Below are 23310 nucleotides of genomic sequence, written 5' to 3'. Positions count from 1 at the left end.
CCTCCTGGTGCGCGTGGCCGCCGACGTGCGCGTTCCCGGTTCTGATATCTCCGCTCCTGCTGCTGCGGTCCTTGGGCAAGAGCGGCTTTCTGTGGCGCGCGCCCGCCCGCGACCCCCGGCTTCGGGGCGCGCGCCCTGCTGTTGGGTGGCGCTGCCGCCGCCGCCGCCGCGAGGACGCGCAGGACACCTATGCTGCGTGGAGCGGCGGCGAGCTGGCGGGCGGCTCGCAGTGTGAGGAAGGTTGTGGGTTGGGCCCTTCCTGCTCTGGTGACGTCCCCGGACCGCCGTGGCCTAGGCCTGGGGAGAAACCAACCGGCTTTGCCGTCTGACTTGAGGATCCGCTCTTCTGCGAGGCGGGCGAGATTGCTCGTTCTTCTCGAGGAATGCAGTGACCTGAGGCCAGTGTGCGGGGAGGGTGCTGTCCTGTTTCTGAAACCGAGCCCTGTAGGTCTGTGAGAGCAGCGAGCTCCGTCGAGTTTGCTCACCTTGTTCTGGTGCTTTGTGCTGGAGAGGGAAGGTTAATCCTGGAAGGCTCTTCAGTGGTCCTGCTTTCTTGTCATTGGAAAGTAATTATTCCATAAACGCAATTCCTACACGTCACCTCTGTGCGCTCCGGAAGGGGATCCTCTTCTGTGGTCGTGAAACTACCCGAGCTTTAAAATTCCACTTCAAATCCTTAAATGCAGCCTTTTCTTCTGTGTGAGTGGGAGGGGCTTACTTGTATTCTGTTAGAGTAAGGAAGGCCCGCTATCGCTCAGCCAAAAAGTTGCCCAGAACAAAATTAAACAACCTGCGAAATCTGTGCTTTGCCTTCTTTTATAATTACAAAATTCCCCAATAGAAATTTCTAAAATCTGTTCCTATTTCACTGCAGAAGTCACTTTTGATGTAGAATTTCAGTCCTTTTCAGCTTTTTTGTTGTTCTGGTACTAGGGGAATTCTAGGTTTGTCCTAGAGAAATATGCACTTCTTTTTTCTAAGACAAGAAAGACATCTGTTTTACAGTCTTGCTTATTTAAGTTGAAGGAAAAAGAAGCTAAGAGGAAGTAAAATTAGCAACCAAATTTAATAATGATGGGGGTAGTTCTTTTAATATACTGTATTTTAGGAACAAAGTTAAAATTTAAAAAGAGGTTGAGGATGGAAAGGACTTCTTTGTTCTATCTTCTTCAGAATGTTACAAGTCTTAAGAACTCAGGACAAGCAGCAGAAAATACATGCAACATGGTGACTGGTGAGTTAAAATCATTCATATGCTGAAAATATGTGTGCAGTCTTTTTCCTAGTAATATCGAAACATTACAAATCCTGCCAATCATTCTGGGTGCTGTCTGACAGAAACTACTAAGTGCTGGGAAATTGAAGATGTGGGAGAACTGCATCTTTGAATCCAGCCACAGTTTGCTGCTTGAACACTTTTCTTCTCTTGAAATGTAAGTCAATGCAACTTTCAGGTTTTAGCATGAGGATGCACCAGCTTTTCTAAGGACCTTAAATGGTTCAAAGAAAAGCAGTAAAGTTTGAGATAGACTTAAAATTTTAATATACCTTTTAGGCCCGCTTGTTCCGGGATATCTTTGTTTTTAACTAGAGATATTTTGAGATCTGCCTTTTAAATTGGTGCTTGTAGATAATATTTTTTGTAAGCTCATTAACTTAGATTTGCCTATTAGAAGATGTCCTACTTCCAGCCCTCTGTGATGAATAATTTGTGTACCTCTTTAGGAACCTTTGCTTTCCACATCCCCTTTCCAGCTTATGTTGTTGCCATTTCACAGAAAAGATCAAATAGGGGTTCATATTTCTCATAAATTTGAATTGCTCCCAAAAGGTAACCAAAGTCAGGGGCTCTAGGTATGGCTGTTTTCCATTATGACAGCTTCAGAATCAGGGATCTCTTCCTTAAAGCTTGCATGCTGTCTTTTAATTTAATCAGTTGTGGTTTGTCCTCTATGTGTCATGCTTCTTGCTTGTCTACTTTTTAAATGGCCACTCTTTATCTGTAATGGTCTTTTATTTCTCAGCCTCAGAATGAGGTGTTATATGAACACCTGTTCTTTTCTGTTACTTTATACTTAGTTGCCCTGCATTTTGTTCCAGATGTTTTAAGTCCTCTCCAGGCTAAATGCTTCATTTGTCACACTGGATTGTGATTTCTGATTGTGGCTGCATGAACAAATGATAGATTAACCCTCTTGCTTTGCTGAAAAGGGGGAAAGAATGAACCTTTGGTGTCAATACTTGAGGCTAGAGCGAAATTGTAGTTAGAGCTGGTCGGCTGTGTCAGAAAGCTTTTTTTTTTTCTTTTTTGTAATATCTGTCTGTAAATTCAGGGGATCTGAATAAAATTTATTGAAAAGTTATAAAATGAGCCACTGTGTAACTACCACCTCTTCAAGAAATAGAACAAGGGTGCACCCCTGTACCCTTCATGGGTCCCTTCCTAGTCGTAGCTTCTCAACCACTAGAGATAATTATCATTCTGACTTATGTGACAATTGTGTTCTTTTTTTTTACTTTTATCACCTTCATATCCCTCAACAACATAGTTTTGCTTTAGAGTTTTATGTAAATGAAATCATGCTGTAGTCTATGTTTTGCTTCTTTTAGCATTGCTAAATTCATCCATGTTGTGTGCTACTGTACTTCATTCATTCCGGGTTCTTTATAGTATATGACTATACCACAGTTTATTTATTCCTTCTACTATTGATAGACATCTAGCTTCCTTCCAGTTTGGGACTGTTATTAACAATACTACTATGAACATTCTTGTATAAGTACCTTTCTGTATGTGTGTCATACAGACCTAGGGATAGAATTGCTGGATTATATGGAAGGAATATTGTCAGCTTTACTAGTTACTGTAAATGGTTGTGCCAGTTTACAGCCCATTAGTCTTTGGTGGGAATGTGAATTTAAGTTCCTGGTTGAAAGTGTGTTGTCCAAAAATAGAACCAAGGCAAAAATGCCCCTAAATCAGGGATTCCTCTGGTAAAGACATGGGGCAGATGAATGGCCCAATGGGATAATATCAACACAAACCATATATTGGTTTAGTATCTTTAACAATAGAAGTGTATCTCCCAATTTGTTTCTTTGAAATGATTCTTTGTGTTAATTAGGACAAATATGACTGCAACTCCTTCAAATAGAAATTGATTTCTTTTTTAATGTGAATGTGTTCTTCAGACCAGAGTTACAACAAAGCTATAAGGAGCCATCTATACATAGAGTAGATGTGAACAGTGAGGGGGCCCAGTAACATGACTGGGTAAACAGGAAGAGACAGGGCTCTGAGGCAGCTCAGAGTTTCTTCTCTTAGTCCATCTCGTATTCAAGACCCACTTTGTGGCACTGCATGGGGAACTGGGAAGAGGTATTAGAAATTTGAGGAGACCCAAGATAGGATGCTTCTGGTGAGTACTTAAGTCTTCCTTTAGTACCTAAATAGAAAAAAGAAAGAAATTAGCAAAGAGATCTATGAAAATGTAATAGATTGTTCCTTTAGAAAAACCTTTGTCCATCATACCTTTTTGTGTTCTAGTTATAAAATAATAAAAGTATTGATAACTTTCATACATTGAGGGCCTAAATCTATGTCAGACACTGTGCTAAGCTCCAGTAGAAGGTACAGGGGAAACACTAGTGATTAATAGGTGTATACGAGGGAAAATTTCCTAGGTCTGTTGGTGTGGGGTTTGTCTGTTTATTGTTTTGCAAAGCAGCTATGCTTAAAAGTATTCAGAAGCAAATGCTTGTTTACAGACTCCCCTATCCCAATGAGCCCCAAAGTGTTTTCCTCTTCCTCGCTCTTTCCTTTTTGACTCCCAGAAATTGGGAGTATTCAACTATCCCTCAAGCTTCATGTTTTTCTGAAGTATTTTAATTAATCAGTTTGTTTACTGTTCCTAACCAAGCCTTTGACTTGGAGCTAATTAAGAATCTTGCTTCTTTGGGGGCTGTAGAGAGTTTATCCATTTCTCTATTACCAAGGCTCACTCTTGTGTTTCTTGTGAGCAGCATCTTGAAGTTAACAGTCTTCATCAAGGTCTGGTGCTTGATGATTTTGTCTTTAAGAGTTTCAGATTTTGAGGGAAAAATGCTACGATCAGCCAGAATCGTGTGTGTCTTTTACTGTTACTGTGGTATAATTACTGTGTAAAAAGATTAATTTTTAATTATCTTTTTGATTTAATACAAATTGTGGAAAATACAGGCGAGTATTAAACAGGAAGAAATTTAAGTTCTCTGTGATTCTATCACTAAGGCATAACTACTGTTAGTTTTTTTGTGTGTTTTTTTTCCCTTAGGTGTATAAACGATACGGGGATATATAAATACAATTGTATTGGTTCCCTTTTCACATATTTATTTCAGTGTTGTTAAATTTAAGTAAACAAACTTAGCATTGAGGGACAAGGAATCTTCCAGATAATAACACCTTTTTTTTTTGCTACTGTGTTAATAGAAAAATCTGTGGAACACTCAGTAAATGCTTAGGAGCAGACTTTTCTTTATATAAATTTGGTATATGATAACAGTGGCATTTCAAGTCAGTGGGCAAAGGAATTTCAATAATTCAATAAATGATACAGGGACAAGTTGCTTGCTCTTTGAAAAAATAAAATTAGACTTTTACTTCACATTACGCAGAATAAATTTTAAATGGATCAAAGCATTGTATTAAAAATTACACTGTAAGTTAAAAAATTGTAGGTGATTAATGACCTGATTTTATGGTAGGGAGGGCTTTTTCTGAGCATAAAAACAAAGGAAGAAACCGTGATCACCACTATTGAGAATTTGCTTAATTTTTCTCAGTGTTTTATATTTCTGAAGCTTTCCCTCTACTCCCCCGCCCCCCTTCTAAGCAGCACTTTTGTGTCAGGTCAAATGCTGACTTAGTGTACTTTCATTATTGGGATGTGTCAGGCTGGTGGATACTGCCAAGTGAGCAGGTTAAAAGGACAAGAAATGAAGCCATGTGTGTTTTAGTCTGTATAAATGGGCAGATTCAAATTGGCCTTTTCCATTAAATTTTTAAGTTCTCCAGGGGGTGCTTGGCTGGCTCAGTCAGTAGAGCATACAACTCTTGATCTCTGGGTTGTGAGTTTGAGCTCCACATTGGGTGTAGAGATTACTTAAAAATAAGATCTTAAAAAGAATTTTTTAAAGTTCTCCATTGAATCCATTATTGGTTAATATTTTTAGCTTCCTCCGATTCATTGGTTCTCAAAGGATTTTGTGGACTTGTACAGACAGAGTCCGTGAAGAACCTCCTAGGGGCTTAGTGAAAGAAAAAAGCAATGGGAATTGGGAAGCTGTGGCTTCTGCTTGAAGCTCCACTGACTACAGTCGCCTGGCTCTAAGCTTGGAGCACTGCAGAGGGTTTTTATACTTTGTAGTCTAAACTGTTTAAAATACAAAAGGTGTTTTTATCATAGAATGTTTCAAATATTTTCACAAGGATACAGATGAATAGAAAGAATATCTGTTGAGGAGCCTTTATCAGCATTTTCTAAGTTTTATAGAATTTTTCCTACTTCAGGTTGTAGGTGTTTTGTTTTGTTTTGTTTTAATGAAATCTTAAAGAATGAACTTTGAGACTTTATAGCAGGTACATTTCCAAGCTTTCATTCCATTCTTTCTTTTTTTAGTTTAATTAATTTATTTTTTGAATAGGCTCCACACCCAGCATGGGGCCCAACACAAGGCTGGAACTCATGACCCTGAGATCATGAACTGAGCTGAGATCAAGAGTTGGACACTTAACTGACTGAGCCACCCAGGCGCCCCTTATTCCATTCTTTCTGAGAGCTGAATATCCATCCATCTTATTTGTCCCTTTTGGAATAGATTTATAGTTGGACTAGAGTTTCTTACAGTGATTTATCTTAAGATAGTATTCTAGAAATTCAGGCCGGATTTGTTTGGAGCAGAGTAGTTTTTATCATCTTTGGAAACTTGATTAAAAAAATAATAATGTCCCGAGTTTAACTTGGTATGAAATGCTGTATTCTAAAAGTAAACTATTGATTAATCCCTTCACTAAATGTTTGTCAAAAATAGAGAATGCGGGACTTTAATTTCCTTATCTTACATAGTGGGAAGTCTAGAGATACTCTAAAATTAATAAGTCTACAAATAAAAGTTCAAAGCTATGAAAGTGATCATGGCAAAAATAACAATGTGATTGGCAGGGGTTGGTGAGAGGAGGATGATTTAAATGCCTTAAACTTACCTTTCCTGAAGGACAGGTCAGTGTTTAAAATTGGCAGATCAAGAAAGCATACTTACTTGTTTTTTTGTGGGTTTTTTATTATTATTTTTCTGTAGTATTTTAATATTTTTTCTTGGAAAATGGATGTGTTACTTTTACTTTCTCCCCAAAACCAAAAACAAACCAGGAAACTAGGTGTAATTCTACCCTGAAAACTAAAGAAAACTTGTTTCTAGAAAAAGAAGCTGGTGTAGTTCTCCTTTATATTTAACATCAGACTTCGGATGAGGTTTAAGCCTCCTGATTACTGAGACTTGGAATAATGAAGGGAAATAAGTCACTAGGAAGATTTAGGGTCTGCCTTTACCATACATACAATGTTTGCATGAAGGTTTTCTTTTTTTTCTTTTTTCTTTTTTTTTAAGATTTTATTTATTTATTTGACACAGCCAGCGAGAGAGGGAACACAGGCAGGGGGAGTGGGAGAGGAAGAAGCAGGCTCCCAGCAGAGGAGCCTGATGAGGGGCTCAATCCCAGGACTCTGGGATCACACCCTGAGCCGAAGGCAGACGCTTAATGACTGAGCCACCCAGGCGCCCCTGTATGAAGGTTTTCTGATTCTGTAAACTTAATTTATAACTTTTGGGGGTATTTGTGTTTGTTTGTATTTATTTTCTCCCAGATTTGAGACAATGGTTTTGCTACATGGTTCTCCATATTTTTTTAAAAAATTGCTTTAACACTGTAGCTATGATTCCGGTACAGGTTCCAGTACAGACAGTCTTCAGAATTTAAGCAGTCTCTCAGTATTTTATGGGAATACAACTAGTTGCTGAAGAAGATAAATTTGGGGAAATATAAGTTTCAGTTGACCTCTGCCATTCTTTTATTTGGTGGTGGAAAACTGAAATATGTCACAGCATGACAGAGAACCAGTTAATTGCTGTTCATGTATCTCTCCTTTGTCCCTTTTAGTGCCGGAAGGGTAGTATGTTTAGGTATTTAGAGTCACATGTTGGGAATTTTGTAATGTTGTTGGGTCTATATTAGGAGAGCTGCCTTCTTCAGAAGGAAATTCCAGTCATGATGCTCTTACCAGAGGGGAGATTTGACACATTCTGTACCAGTGTGGTGAGTGTTTGTGGGTCACCTACACTGGAATGTCCTTCTTTGAATAGGTAACAAAAGGATGAGGTGCTTGGCCTTGGTGGTGGTCTTACTCATTTGTGCCATGGACGTCATTGAGAGCTTAATTTAGAAGTCTCATAGCAGACCTCCTAATTTTCAACTCTGAGAGAAGATACCTGAATGCCACTGCAGCAGAGAGAAGGAAGAACTGAGCAAGGGAGGTGGTCAGAAGAGAAGTGAGAAAGGGACAGATGAGTTAAATTTCAGATTAGAGGCTGTCAGCAAAGGCTTTCACCTTGCCCTCACCCGACTTGCACTTGCTGTTCTCTGCACTTTATTGTGCTTGGGGTTTCCTGAGAAATAGAGGCTCTCCTGAGAGTAGTGGCCTGGGATTTGATTTTAGGCAGGACAAGGTATATGTGTTGTTCTTTATTTATGGAAATATATTTAGAATATATTCTATGCATCATTATAAAAGATTTATTGTTGGGTCTGTTTTCTTTGAAAGCACCCAAGTATAACTTGTATAGTATACTTACAGTGTCCCACAGAAATGTTGCCAGTGTTAGTAACTTAATAGCAGTAGTATGTTTTCTTTGGTCTCACACTTGTCCTGGATATATAGGTTCTTCTCCCAAGATATATACTAACCATTTACCAAGAAAAAGGGTAACATTTATGGTTGTAAGTTATAGATGTTACAGGGACAAAGAGCCATAATCCTCCTTTTTTGCATTCAATTGCAAATGTGCAATGTACATACGTATATATACATATATGTACCTACAGTGTGTCAGCTATTCAGAGAGTATTGGAACACAGTGTTGTCTGCCAGGAGTTTAGAATCAGGTGGAAGAGATGAGATGATTATCCATATGCCTTATATCTGTAACATAAGGCAGAACATCTGGGCAGTGAAAGAGAGACTGGTATTTCTAGCTGTTTTTTTCTTTTCTTTTTGTTTTTTTTTAAGATTTTATTTATTTATTTGACAGAGAGAGACAGCGAGAGAGGGAACACAAGCAAGGGGAGTATGAGAGGGAGAAGCGCTTCCTGCGGTGCAGGGAGCCCAATGCAGGGCTCGATCCCAGGACTCTGGGATCGTGACCTGAGCCAAAGGCAGACGCTTAATGGCTGAGCCACCCAAGTGCCCCTGGTATTTCTAGCTTTGATGCCCTTCTAGCCTTTTCTTTTTTTTTTTTTTTTTTTTTAAGTTTTTTTTTTTTTTTTTGACAGAGATAGAGACAGCCAGCGAGAGAGGGAACACAAGCAGGGGGAGTGGGAGAGGAAGAAAGCAGACTCATAGCGGAGGAGCCTGATGTGGGGCTCGATCCCATAACACCGGGATCACGCCCTGAGCCGAAGGCAGACACTTAAACCGCGGTGCCACCCAGGCGCCCCCCTTCTAGCCTTTTCTTGATGGCTCAAGGAAACAAACCACTTTTCCATTTGCGATTGACAAAGAGTCATTTTTGGCAAAACGGTTCACATAGTTTGTGTGACTCTCATATCCTGTTGCTGCTTTTATTCTGGAGGTGGTTCTCGTCCAGAGGGGAGGGAACAGTATGAAAGCAGCAGTGGCAGGGCACTCAGCAGTCCATAGATAGATTGCATGGTAGCCCCCCAGGTAATTGAGAATTACTATCTACACCAGCAGATTAATTCTTAGGATAAATACCCAATGACAAACTTGCCGAACTGATTTCTGAATTTTAGTAGTAACGTAGTTATTTGAAGCATTATTCAACTCCCTTCCCCAACTAATTTTAATGATACTAGTTAGTACTTATATAGTGCTATCTATGTTGGATGCTCTTCTAAATACTTTACATGTTTAATCTTCATGACAATTCTGTATGGTAGGTACTATTTTGTCCTCATTTTATATGCAAGAAAGCTAAGGTTAACTAACTTGTCCAGGGTTTCAGAGCTAAGGAGAGATCGAGCTGGGATTTAGACCCTGATAGGCTAGCTCCAAAATCCATGCTTTTGACCAGTAAGCTGTGCTATAAAAGAATGTGAGCAGTATATGGCAAACAGATTTTTGGTGTGTCTGGTGGGAGATGAAGTATATATTCCCTTTCTCTAGGGTGTTGCTTCAGCTAGATGGCATATGTGTTCTTCACTCTAGGACATCGTTGGCTGCAGAAATTGAACATGTCGGTAGGAATCGCTGCTCCTAGCTTCCTTGGTAGTCCTCTCTGTGATGGTCACAGAGTAGTTTTGCATGTGACTTTTATTGTCCAGTGCTTGGTTCTGCAGAGAAAGTGGCATTGGCCTAGAGCTGGGTGGAGAGTGTGTTTTCAGCCTGTTTCATCCAGTACTGTGACGCATGCCTTTGTTTTTTGTTTTCAGTGTGATAGTTTGATTTAAGAAATGTTTATAGAAACAATTTTTAGACATTGTTAACTAAAAAAAGAATAAGGTGGTATAATAACTTTATTTTGGATTCTAGATGTACACAGCTGCCCTGAATATTCCACTCTGATGCAAGCATGATTGCTCTGCATTTCAAAATATGAAAACAATAGCATAATTTTGACTTCTGACCATTTACTTTATTTCTAGGAACCCTAAGGACTCTGCAATATGAATAATTCTCTGGAAAACACCATTTCCTTTGAAGAGTACATCCGAGTGAAGGCGCGGTCTGTCCCGCAACACAGGATGAAGGAATTTCTGGACTCGCTAGCCTCTAAGGGGCCGGAAGCCCTTCAGGAGTTCCAGCAGACAGCTACCACTACCATGGTGTACCAACAGGGTGGGAACTGCATTTACACAGACAGCACCGAAGTGGCTGGGTCTTTGCTTGAACTTGCCTGTCCAGTCACCACCAGTGTTCAGCCACAAACCCAACAAGAACAGCAGATTCAGGTTCAACAGCCACAGCAGGTTCAGGTAAAAGGGAGATGTTGAGGCGCATCCTGTTTAATAGATTTTATTTGCCATCAGGGTTTTGGTTAGTAGGAGCATCACATCTTATATACAAATGTCCAAGGTTATTTTCACTAAGGGGAGTACTCTGGTTTTTTTAAAAAACGTTTTATTTAACACAAAGGCCTTCATAGTTAGTACAGACTAAAAATATTTGAAACTACCATAAACTAAAAAGACTACAGATACTTGCCATTTGCTTTGGAGAATTGAAAAGTATAGGAATTAGTGGTCTTCTGGAACTAGATTTGGATGTGACACAGCTGTGTGTAACTGAAGGTTCCCTTTTGTCTGTGTCACCCTGAACAGATCAAGAGCAAAGGAGGGGCTCATCTTAGCTCATTATTTACAGCATGACATTTGGAACTTGTTTTAAAATGGATATGATATATTTTAGTGACCTTTATTTAGTTTTATGGTTCCCTGACTTAGGTCACTCGTAGATTTTTAGGTCTTCATTTACTATTTGTAAAACTCAGGAAATAATGCTAATTGATAATCAGCTTACAGAAAGAGGAGAAACTTAATACATGTGCTGAGAAGGTAAAAGTGCCTCTTTAGGCTTTCCTCATATGAAATTAACAGTATGCTCCATTTACAAATGCTGCTTTCTTGCTCCTGTCTATTGTGATTCTATTTCATTTTGCCCTCAATGCTTTTTCCACCAAGAGAATTGGAAAGGGTAGAACCTGACGGGGGGGCAAGGACTGTGGAGAGGTGTGTCTGATGGGCTAGAAAGACTGTGGTCTCTTTGCTCCTTAGGAATGTGGGCAGGTATATCAGAAGGACCTGGGCTCTGGAGTTGCATTCCTGGGTTTAAATCTGGCTTGATCTCCTATTTGTTGACATGATTTAAATCTTCTTAGCCCTAGATTTTTCATCTGTTAAATAGGGATAATACTATTTAGTGAGACTGAATGAGATAATAGACAAGAAAGCATCTGGCACGTGGAGGAATGCAGTTACTGTTTCTTCCGTTCTTTTTTTTTTTTTTTAAGATTTTATTTATTTATTTATTTATTTATTGAGAGACAGCACAAGCAGGGGGAGCGGCAGGCAGAGGGAGAGGGAGAAGCAGGCTTCCCATTGAGTAGGGAGTCCAATGCAGGGCTCTATCCCAGCACCCTGGGATCATGACCTGCGCTGAAGGCAGATGCTTAATGACTGAGCCACCTGGGCGCCCCTGTTTTTTCCCTTCTTTGTAAGGAAGGAGGGGTGCAGGAAAGGTAGAATGAGAAGGCTGACTGTTTGGTTTGAGAAATTATTCTGCTGTTACAGCATGGACTTCCTTTTTCATAAGATTAAAATAGTTTGGGATATGGGCATCTGACTGGCTAAGTCTGTAGAGCATGCCATACGACTCTTGATCTTGGAGTCTTGAGTTCAAGCCTCCTGCTGGGCATAGAGCTCACTAAAAAAGGGAAGAAAATGTTTTGGGATTTGAGTCTACAGTGTTGTTTGAGACTTTACATTTAAGGTGGTTGATTGAGGACACCTATTAACATCATCTTCTTTCCTCAAGACCCCTGTAAATAAAAGAAAAAATGTAAATATAATAGATCCATGAGATATGAACACTGAGCAGGAGCTTGCTTAAGATTCTCTTTCTTTCCCTCTGCTGCTCCCACCACTTGCACTTTCTCTCTCTCTCTCTCACTTAAAAAAAAAAAACAACAAAAAACCTCTTACGACAGATATTTTCATTAATAACTGGCTTAAGCCAGAGGGATTTAATTTTTCTAAAAATTGGCTTTGTAAATTTAATTTAAATAAAGATTAAGTTGATATTAACTAATGTTAGTTACATGAAAATTGACATTGTTAATCTAAAGCTACCAAATCATAAACCAGACAATATTAATAAAAATATGACTGAAGATACAACTTTATGTAAGACTTCAAAAAAACTTTTTTTTCTGAGTGGCATCAGAATCTTATGCCTTGCAGTTACAAAATATTATACAGGGGTACCTGGGTGGCTCAGTTGTTTAAGTGTCCAGTTCTTGATCTCAGCTCAGGTCTTGCTCTCAGGGTTGTGATTTCAAGCCCAGCTTGAATGCTCAGCCCCACGCCCACTTAAAAAAAAAAACCCAAAATTACTATACATGTGTCGGTTTCTTGATCTCTTTTATAGGTCTATCTGTACTCAGTTTGAAAGGATAATTTTTGAAACTGAAAATAGCACATGATGCCTACTGAGGTTAAGTCCTGTATCAGTAGATACTGTTTGCACCCAAGCTGTTTTAACTGGAGCCTGTGCTTCTAAATAGTGTTTCTTTTTTTTTTTTTTTTTTTAAGATTTTACTTATTTATTTGACAGACAGACAGCCAGCGAGAGAGGGAACACAAGCAGGGGGAGTGGGAGAGGAAGAAGCAGGCTTCCTGTGGAGGAGCCTGATGTGGGGGCTCGATCCCATAACGCCGGGATCATGCCCTGAGCCGAAGGCAGACGCTTAACCGCTGTGCCACCCAGGCGCCCCTAAATAGTGTTTCTAATACACAAACAACTCTTAGAAAGTAGAAAAAAATAGGGGCGCCTGGGTGGCTCATTCATTAAGCGTCTGCCTTCGGCTCAGGGCGTGATCCCGGCGTTCTGGGATCGAGCCCCACATCAGGCTCCTCCGCTGGGAGCCTGCTTCTTCCTCTCCCACTCCCCCTGCTTGTGTTCCCTCTCTCGCTGGCTGTCTCTCTTTGTGTCAGATAAACAAATAAAATCTTTAAAAAAAAAAATAATAATCTAGTAAAAAAAAAATGAACAAAGGATATAAGTAGTTTATGGAAGAAGAAATACAGGTGGTGATCATAAGCATATCAGAAAGTGTTTCATACTCCTGGTTATTATGGAAGTATAAATTTTAAAAATGAAATATATTTCATTTATTAGATAGGAAAACATCTATAAAGATTTCACCCAGGACAGCAAGGATATGAAGAGGAGAAATTAGTGTAACTTTGAGGCACCTGGGTGGCTCAATTCAGTTAAGCGTCTGCCTTCAGCTCAGGTCATGATCCCAGAGTCCACGATCAAGCCCCACATCTGGCTCCCTGCTCAGCGGAGAGCCTTCTTCTCCGTCTCTCTCTGCCGCTTGTGCTCTCTCAATTGCTCACTGTCTATCTCAAATGAATAAATAAAATCTTTTTTTAAAAATGCAAAAAAAAAATCAGTGTAACTTCTCGGAAGTGAGTTTGGCAATACTTGTCAAATGTTTAAGTGTGCATACCTTTGGCCTCGCATGTGTATTCACAGATATATGTGTATACAGAGATATTCACTGCTGTACTATTTATAGTAGTAACATTAGAAACAAGTCACTCAGTAGGGGAAATGGCAAATAATGGTACACTTGTAGTGTATATTGTCCTATGTAGCCAGAAGAATGAGGTAGCTCTATGTATTTTGACAGGGTAGGGTGGTTAACAGATTGCTGAGTATCAGAACCAGTTTAGTATCACTGACTTTTAACATGTAGAATGTAGTGGTCCTTGAGTAATAGTAGTAAAGTTCAAAACAATAATTGGGCCCAGGAATGAGGTGCTAAGGAGGAGAACTTGAATTTTTATTTATTTGTTTATTTTTAAGTAGGCTCCATGCTGGGCTTGAATTTTTGAGTAAGCATGCCTGGATGACTCAGTCATTTGAACATCTGACTCTTGGTTTTGACTTAGGTGGTTGTCTCAGGTTTGTGGGATCAAGCCCTGCATTGGGCTCCCTGCTTAGCGGGGAGTCTGCTTCTCTCCCTCTGCCCCTCCCCCTGCTCGCATGTACATGAGCACTCTCTCTCTAAAAATAAATAAAACTTTAAAAAAAAAAAGACATAAACTACTTTTGTGATGAAAGAAAAGTGCTGTTTGGGAATATTTTGCTTTGAACTTGTAGGTATAGGGCAATGATTCTAACCTTTTCTTCCCTGTCCCAGACATCTTATGTTTCTTTATGTATAAAGCCCTTTGCTCTAGGTGCTTGGGTACAGCAGTGAACAAGACAGAAAGCTCCCTGATCTTGTGGAGCATAACATTATAGCTGGAAGGCGATAGATGGTACATAAGAAAAATCTTGTTGTATGGTGATGAATACAGAGGAGTGAAACAAAAGCAGATGGGGGGACCAGGATAAGCCCCAGTATGCTCTTAACATTGAGTTAAGACCAAAGAGTATTGGCAGATGAACTGTGGTGGTTATCTGAGGAAAGAGCATTCCAAATCAGAAAGCCCTAATGTGGGAGCCTGCTAATTTTTTTTTTTAAAGATTTATTTATTTATTTATTTATTTGACAGAGAAAGAGACAGCCAGCGAGAGAGGGAACACAAGCAGGGGGAGTGGGAGAGGAAGAAGCAGGCTCCCAGCGGAGGAGCCTGATGTGGGGCTCAATCCCAGGATCACGCCGTGAGCCAAAGGCAGACGCTTAACGACTGAGCCACCCAGGTGCCCCGTGCTTATTTTTTAAAAATGGCAAAAAGGCTGGGGCGCCTGGGCACCTCAGTTGGTTAAATGTCTGACCCTTGATTTTAGCTCAGGTGTTGATCTCACGGTCATGAGTTCAAGCCATGTTGGGCTCCACGCTGAGCCTGGAGCGTACTTAAAAAGAAAGGCAAAAAAGCTAGTGTCACTAGAGTGTACTGAATGAATGGATGAGGCTAATGACATGTACATACTGAAATGTAGGTCTGTGCAGACCTGCCTTCTCAGTTCACATGGTTAAAAGACTCCGCCCCGTGGCATGGTTGACTCTTGAACAACGTGGGGTTAGGGATGTTGACTTCCTGCACAGTTGCAAATCTTCATGTAATTTTTTTTAAAATTTTTATTTATTTGTCAGAGAGAGAGAGTACACAAGCAGGGGGAGCAGCAGGCAGAGGGAGAAGCAGGCTCCCTGCTCAGCAGGATGTGGGACTCGATCCCAGGACCCTGGGATCGTCACCTGAGCCGAAGGCAGACGCTTAACTGACCGAGTCACCCAGGCGTTTCTCTTCATGTAATTTTTGACTCCCCAAAAAGTTAGTAGCCTACTGTTGACTGGAAACTTTATCAACAACATTCACAGTCAATTAACACACATTTTCATGTTATATGTATTATATACTGTATTCTTATAATTTAGAGAAAAGAAAATGTTATAAAGCAAATTATAAGGGAAGAGAAAATACATTTTCTTTTTTTAAAGATTTTATTTATTTGAGAGAGAGTATGCGTGCGCATATGAGGGTGGGGAGCAGAGGCAGAGAATCTCAAGCGGGCTCTGAGGAGCCCGATGTGGGGTAGGGCTCAATGTAGTGACCCATGAGATCATGACCTGAGTTAGACACTTAACTGACTGAGCCACCTAGATGCCCCGAGAAAATACATTTTCAATACTGTACTGCATTTATCAAAAAAACCTACGTATAAGTGGACGCATGCAGTTCAAACCCAGGTTGTTCAAGGGTCAGCTGTATTGTGTCTCAACCTAACCCTTTTGATAAGAATTAAAAATTATGTCTATATTAATGTTATTTAAAAATTTCAAAACAACTTACGATCTTGAGAACCTAGGCTGTTTTCTAGATTGCTTTTTTTTTTAATTGTGGCAAAATTAGATTGCTTTTTAAAAACCGTCTGTTAGCCACCTTAGAGAGTTTCCTCTATCAGACTTCCTCGTTTGTCCAGCCTAGAAACAGCACATACATTGTTGGATTTGACACAGTAATTATATCCTTAGAACAGCTTTAGTGAATTGGTGAGAGACAAAGGTACATGTTAAAGGTTAATCACAAAAGTAGCTATCCGAAGTCTGTGTTCCTTTACTCTCTACTACTAACACAGTCACACTTCAGGCCACCAAATGTGTGGGTTTTTTTCCCCACATCGACCAATTTTCTGACATCAGCTAGCTATCCTACAGTTAGTTGACACTGTCTACTTGGAGTTAGTGTCAGGTCCCACAAGTTAAGGGATCAGTCGCACAAGACTGCCCTCCAGCTCATATACCAATCAAGTCCCAGGATATCACCTGTACTTCTGATTGACCAGCTATCAATTGGGGTTCTCACTACCCTTCCTCAGGTTTCAAAATTTGTTAGAACAACTCACAGAACTCAAGGAAACATGTTTACTGGTATATTATATAATATATGGTATGATAGAGGATACAAATGAACAGTCTCTGTCCATACGGAGTTGGGGTGCACCACATTCCTGGCATGCAAATGAACCCCATACTTCTGGGATTTTTATGGAGGCTACATCACATAGGTATAATCCATCAGTAACTCAATTTCTAGCCCCTCTTTCTTCTCCAGAGAACGGAGTGTGGGGCTGTGAAAGTACCAAGCTTCTAAACAGGGCTTGGCTTTTCTGGTGACCAGCCAGCATCGAGGAGCCCACCCAGAGTTGTCCCATTAGAACACAAGATGCACCTAGCATTTTTATTATCACTTACGAAATTACAGAGGTTTTAGGAGCTCTGGCCAGGATCCAGAGAGAACAAAATACATATTTTTTTATTAAATCACAGTATCATACATCTAGTTAAGATAAGGAGGCACCTTCTAAAGGCAAAAACGAGCTGCCATGTAAATGCCTGGACAGTGTACAGTTCTAGGAAAGGCCCAAGTTTTCTGTTCCTGGTAGGTCAGCCTGAGCTAGATAAAGGGGATTCATTTGGAACTTCCCTTTCAAGAACCCTCTTGAGTTGGATGCTTCCTAAAGCATCCACATGTGGTTAAATGCATGTGCCAGAGAGAAGGCCTTATGGTGAATCCCAGGGGTTGGGTTTTACTTAGCACCCATAAAATTGCCTGTATCTTCTCTGCCCTTCTACAGGGCAGGAACTGAGGCTTCACACAAGGCTAGTGGGTCAGTCTGGCCTCACTAAGTGAAGGATACTTTGGGGAAGGGGATCTCTCATCACTTGGTGCTTTTGTTGTTAGAAGTAAAGACCTCAAACCTTCAGTGGCTCAAAATGCAACTCTTCCTCATTTGTCATTTCAACTTTTATCCCTCTTCCTCTTTTTCTTCTTGCTGTTGCACATTCCCTCCATGCTGGATGGTCCCTAACCCCTCATCATAGTGTGGAATTACTGAGAGTGAGAAAGAGTTAATCAAAAGCCAGACTCGGCTCTGAGACAAACAGGAGTTTGGTCTGCCTCTCCAACTTTAGATACATCATCTTAGACAAGTGATTTAACCACAGAGTCCATTTCCTTATCTACATCATGAAAATAAAAGAATTTATGTTGTAGTTACTTTGAGGATTATATAAAATACTGTAGTTACTTTGAGGGTTATATGAAATATTAAGTCCTAAACACATTCCCTGGCACATAGTAATCCTTAAATAAAGAAATAATAGCTGCTGTTGTTTTCTTCTTCCTCTTCTCATTAGTGCCGTTACTACCTTGGGCCTCAGTTGCTTTTCAGATATTTGAAAAGTACCCAAACATTTATAAACAAGTATTCCCACATTGTTGGTAGTGCCATTTTTATCCTTTTTTTCTTCTTTTTTTCTTTTTTTAAGTACATGGGGCATGAACTCAAGACCCTGAGATCAGGACCTGAGCTGAGATCAGGTCAGATGCTTAACCAACAGAGCTATGCAGGCACCCCATCCTTTTTTTTTTTTTTTTTTAATACATAAACTGTTACAGATGCAATTCAAATCTCTAATAACTCCTCTGAACATCCCTCTCTTCCAGAGTAAATGGTATTTTTTTTTTTAAAGATTTTATTATTAGAGAGAGAGACAGCCAGCGAGAGAGGGAACACAAGCAGGGGGAGTGGGAGAGGAAGAAGCACGCTCCCAGCAGAGGACCCTGATGTGGGGCTCGATCCCAGAACGCTGGGATCATGCCCTGAGCCAAAGGCAGACGCTTAACGACTGAGCCTCCCAGGCGCCCCCAGAGTAAATGGTATTTTAAAGTTTTCAGCTTGGTGTGGTATTTTCTGTATCCATTTGGGTATTGATTTGTAGTTACAGATCTTAGACATTCCCCCTTCCCCCTAGTTTATTCAGAAAAAAATTGACTAAAGGATAATAGTTAGCTCAAGGAATTTATGGGAGGGACAGAGAATGGGTCTTGGAGACTGTACAGTCAGGTACAGGACTCCAGTCACGTTGCTGGCCTGCTCTGGCAGAGATTCTGCTACTCCCTTGGGCACAGGTCCTTGCTCTACCACAGTCTCTTTGGGATCTATGCCATCCTGCTCCATTTCTGCCACATTTCTCCACTCTCACCAGAAAATGGAGGTTGTGGTTCTTGCTGCCTCATGTTGCTCCCTTCTGAGTCCAAATTTCATGCACTGTATCTAATTTGGGAAGCTTTGGTCACATGCCTGCACTCTAGCTGCAGGAGAGATTCGGAGTGTGATTCTGGCTTCTGCCTTTGAGAGGCAGCACTCATATTATGATGTATTCTGCAAACATGGGTTTGCAGCCAAAAACGGGACTATAGTAAGCTACTCTCTTATTGGTACACTGTGGGCTGATTGGGATCCTGATCATCACTTAGGATTGGAGAGCCATTTATTGCTCCTTTTTCTAGCCCTTCATGTCCAGCCTTTTACTTACATTTAAATTTCTTCCCTCACCATATTTCTAAGCTCATTTTGGTAAGTGTTTTAATACTTGGATAAAGACTTTACCATTTGCGGAAGAGTGTTATTCAAACAGAGAAATTCTACCAAGGTCCCTAAATTTTTGCTAGACTAGTTGTTAAAAGGTGCAGGTAGGTTCCTCCATGTGTGATTCCTTACCTAGTGGGGTGTTTTTCTACCACACTAAGCACTGTCCTCAACCATCCCTCCTCAGTGAGACTCAGAACATGAAATGAAACATGAGCCATATACGTTATTATAAGCTTTTAGTACTCTGTTTTTTAAATGGGATTAAAGAAAGGTGAAATTGATTTTTTAAATCACATTTTATTTAATCTAATATTTCAACATGTAAGCAGACTCTGCACTGAGTGCAAAATGCCACATGGGGGTTGATCTCCCAACCCTGAGATCATGACCTGAGCTGAAACCAAGAGCCAGCTGCTTAACTGACTTGACTGTGGCACCCAGACGCCCCTATTCTCCTTTAAACGATATTCTGGTTTTATGCTTTAACCAGAAGAAAAAAAAAATCAAGAAATAGTATTAGATTTTTTTTTTCAGTTTTGTTTGTTTTAGTTTCAGTGATGGGAAGAAAAGAAGCCTAATAAGGGTAATACATGTGTTACTTCATGATTTCTCATTGTTCCTTAATTGGAATACGTAGTCCTAATGTCATGTTGAGCTCTGGATTACTTAGGTTCTGAATGACACTGAGGAAAAAGGAAAAGATTATCCATTGGCAAACTAATTAAGAACGTTGACAAGTCAGGGCCAATAAAACTTCTAGACTAGTGGTTATCCAAGTGACTAGAATCACCTGGAGAGGTTTTGTTTTGTTTTGTTTTAAGATATTTCTTTTAAAAAGAGAGAGTCTGGTGGGGGGCAGAAGGAGAAAGAATCCTGAAGCCGACTCCCCACTGAGCACAGACCCCCAACACAGGTCGATCTCACCACCCTGAGATCATGACCTGAGCGGAAACCAAGAGTCATCCGCTTAACCATCTTAGCCACCCAGGCGCCCCTCACCTGGAGAGTTTCTTTTTTTTTTTTTAAGATTTTATTTATTTATTCGACAGAGATAGAGACAGCCAGTGAGAGAGGGAACACAAGCAGCGGGAGTGGGAGAGGAAGAAGCAGGCTCATAGCGGAGGAGCCTGATGTGGGGCTCGATCCCATAATGCCGGGATCACGCCCTGAGCCGAAGGCAGACGCTTATCCGCTGTGCCACCCAGGCGCCCCTGGAGAGTTTCTTAAAATGAAAAATGGCTGGGGCACCTGGGTGGCTCCATGCTCAGTGGGGAGTCTGCTTGAAGCATCTCTACCCCTCCCCCCACTCATGCTCACATGTGCTCTCTCTCTTTCTCTCAAATAAATATTAAAAAAAGAAGAGAGAGAATAGCTGCTTCCTTCACCCCACACCCTGAATTCTGATTCAGTGTAGATAGGACTGGGATCAGTTCTGAATGTTTCCATTTCCCCCCCAATTTTATTGAGATATAATTGAGATATAGCATGTGTAAGTTTAAGGTGTACAGCTTAATGCTTTGACTTACATATATCATGAAATGATTACCACAATAAGTTTAGTTGACTTCCATCATCTCATACGGATAAAAAAGATAAATGTTTTCCTTTGTGATGAGAACTCTTAGGAGTTACTCTTTTAACAACTTTCCTCTATACCATGCAGCAGTATTAGCTACAGTCATCCTGTAGTACATTATATCCCTAGCATTTATGTATCTTATAACTCTGAGTTTATACCTTTTGACCACTTTCATCCAGTTCTTCCTTCTCCCTGCATCCACTGCTTTTAGTAATACAAATCTGATCTCTTTTTCTATGAGTTCTGTTTTTTAGATTCCATATATATGAGATCATGTAGTATTTGTTTTTCTCTGACTTACTAGCATAAAGCCCTCATTGTCCATCTATGTTTCACAAATGTCAGAATTTCTTCCTTTTTTATGGCTGAATAGTAGCCCATCTTTTATGTATTTAGTAACTTCTTCATCATTGACAGACACTTCAACAATTTTCCTGTTTTGTTTATTATAAATAATTCTGTGAACATGGTATAGATATCTCTTTGACATAATGTTTTCATTTCCAGAGGGTTTTTTGTGGGGGGGTAAGATTTTATTTATTGGGGTATCTGGGTGGCTCAGTCCTCTAAGTGTCTGCCTTCAGCTCAGGTCATGTACCCGGGGTCCTGGGATCGAGTCCTGCATAGGGCTCCCTGCTCAGGGGGGAGTCTACTTGTCCCTCTCCCTCTGCTGCTCTGTCTCTCTCTGTTAAATAAGTAAATAAAGTCTTAAAAAAAAAAAAGATTTTATTTATTTGAAAGGGCACATGGGAGGGGAGGGGCAGAGGGAAAGGGAGAAGCAGACTCCCCGCTAAGCTTGGAGTCCAATGAGGTGCTTGATCCCAGGACCCTGAGATCATGACCTGAGCCAAAGGCAGATGCTGAACTAACTGAGCCCCCAGGCGCCCCAAGAATTTTCATTTCTAATAAATTTCCAGGTTGATGCTGAATGTGCTGCTCTGTGGATCACAATTCAGACATATTTTCTGAAAAACTTAATTGGTAATATACTCAACGAAGTAAAGAATCTAAGAAAGAAGTCATGAGAATAAAGAAAACAAAACCAGCTCAGAGTTCAGATCCAAATGCAGTGTGGTGGCTCTACAGAAGAGCCAGAAAGCAATCTGCCCAGGTTTAGGTATAAAGTCAGAATGCTTAAGAAGAAAGCAGTAGTGCTGTACATATTATGTGGTTAAGAGCCCAGAAATAGTTATATTAAGTGTGTCTTCTGAACAAGAGGGGAAAAAAGGCAATTAAAAACTCTGGAAAAGATGAGGGGAGCTGAATGAGAAGGTTGAATGACTTAAATGTGAAGGGAACTAAAACACTGATTTATGAGGGATTGATACAAAGTGAGAAATAGTGGTTTTTGAAGCAAAAAAACCAAATTAATTCCCCCAGAAATGTCTCCCTCTCCCATTTGATATATAACTTTTCTAGGATATGCTAGGCTTAGAGATGATCTTTTTCCTTTTTGTACCTCTTGAGAATCATCTTAAATCTAGGCTTAAGTTTCAGAATGCTTTTTAATTATATATATATATTTTTTGTTGTTGTTTTTTTAGTTATCAGCCTGTCAGTTTGGTTTTTTTCATTTTGAGACATTGACCTAAGTATTATAACCTTGAAAATTACAGCTAAACCTGTTAAGAAACATAGAGCTGATGAATCACAGTATCAACTTTGAATGTCTACCTTAGATTTTTGTCTTTTCCTCTTTTTTTTTTTTTTTAAGGAGGAATCTTTTAGGAATTCTATTACTGCAAATAAATATTTGAAGTTGATCACTTCTTTCAATTCACTTCACTTTTGCCTCCTTTTTGAGTAAAAATTTTTTATGTTTTGAGTTTCCAGATTCTTACTATGACCGAGTATTAGTGATTAGCCAGATAGAAAGTTAATGTTTTTATATAAATAAAAAAATTGGGAGGTAATAAAAATAATATTTAATTCTTATTGACCTGTGATAGTTAAGAATAAAGGTTATGAACGTATAATATCTGATTTCTTACACAGTATGTTGACATTGGTAAACAAATGTCACAAAGTGCTTTAACTCTTAACTCTTACTCCTCTAATTTTAAATTCTAACTACTTTGGATCTAAAATGGCATCAGATTATTTGTACTTGTTTATTCTGGAGTGAGGAGTAGTCCTGTTCCCCCACACACACCGCAGTTCTGATTCCATATTATTTGTGATAACTTGTTTCTGTTTCTATTGGAAGTTTGAATGTTGGTAAGTCGGATAAGTGTCCAACTCTTGGTTTTGGCTCAGGTCATGATCTCAGTGTCATGGGATCAAGCCCCTCATGGGGGTCCTCGATCAGTGGGGCATCTGCTTGAGGTTCTCTCTCCCTCTACCCCTCTCCCCCCACCCCCGCGTGCTCACTGACTCTCTCTAAAATAGATTTTTAAGTAAAAAAAGATACAGTGAACTTATGAGGCATATAAGCTATGATTTAGTGACAATAACCGAATTTTTATTTATTTATTTATTTATTTATTTTAAAATTTTATTTGAGAGAGAGAGGGTGCTGGTGGGGGGAGGGGTAGAGGGAGAGACTTCAAGTCAATACCTTGCTGAACGCAGAGCCTGGTGTGTGCTCAGTCTCACCAGCAAGGAGATCATGACCTTAGTCTAAACCAAGAGTTGGAGGCTTAACCGACTGAGCCACCCAGGTGCCCCAATAACCAGATTTTTAAAATTTTGTTTTTAAGCAAGTAATAACAATTGTAGAATAATTATAAAATATACTATGTATTTAACTCTATAGTAGTGGGTTTTTTTTTGTTTTGTTTTGTTTTTGTTTTTTTTTAGGATTTATTTGAAGGTTTATTTAGTTGAGAGAGAGAGCATGTGCAGAGC

At 39.9% G+C, this 23310-nt stretch overlaps 1 protein-coding gene across 4 annotated transcripts in view; it reads left to right on the top strand.

Annotated features, from left to right (window-relative positions):
* The window catches only part of QRICH1 (glutamine rich 1), a 47573-nt gene that overhangs the window by 441 nt on the left and 23822 nt on the right, over nucleotides 1-23310 (top strand). For 2 of the 4 annotated variants that reach the window (XM_034658297.1, XM_034658300.1), the window contains exon 2: nucleotides 9920-10249. In XM_034658297.1, the coding sequence (XP_034514188.1) occupies nucleotides 9941-10249 (309 nt within the window). In that variant the 5' untranslated portion in view covers nucleotides 9920-9940. Of the gene's footprint in view, nucleotides 1-50; nucleotides 449-1173; nucleotides 1235-9919; nucleotides 10250-23310 lie in introns of those variants that run through there. The other 2 variants (XM_034658298.1, XM_034658299.1) reach the window with 2 other exon arrangements.

Source organism: Ailuropoda melanoleuca, chromosome 4 (assembly GCF_002007445.2).
Source record: "Ailuropoda melanoleuca isolate Jingjing chromosome 4, ASM200744v2, whole genome shotgun sequence".
NCBI classification, from domain to species: Eukaryota; Metazoa; Chordata; class Mammalia; order Carnivora; family Ursidae; genus Ailuropoda; species Ailuropoda melanoleuca.
This window is presented reverse-complemented; position numbering and strand designations above follow the sequence as displayed.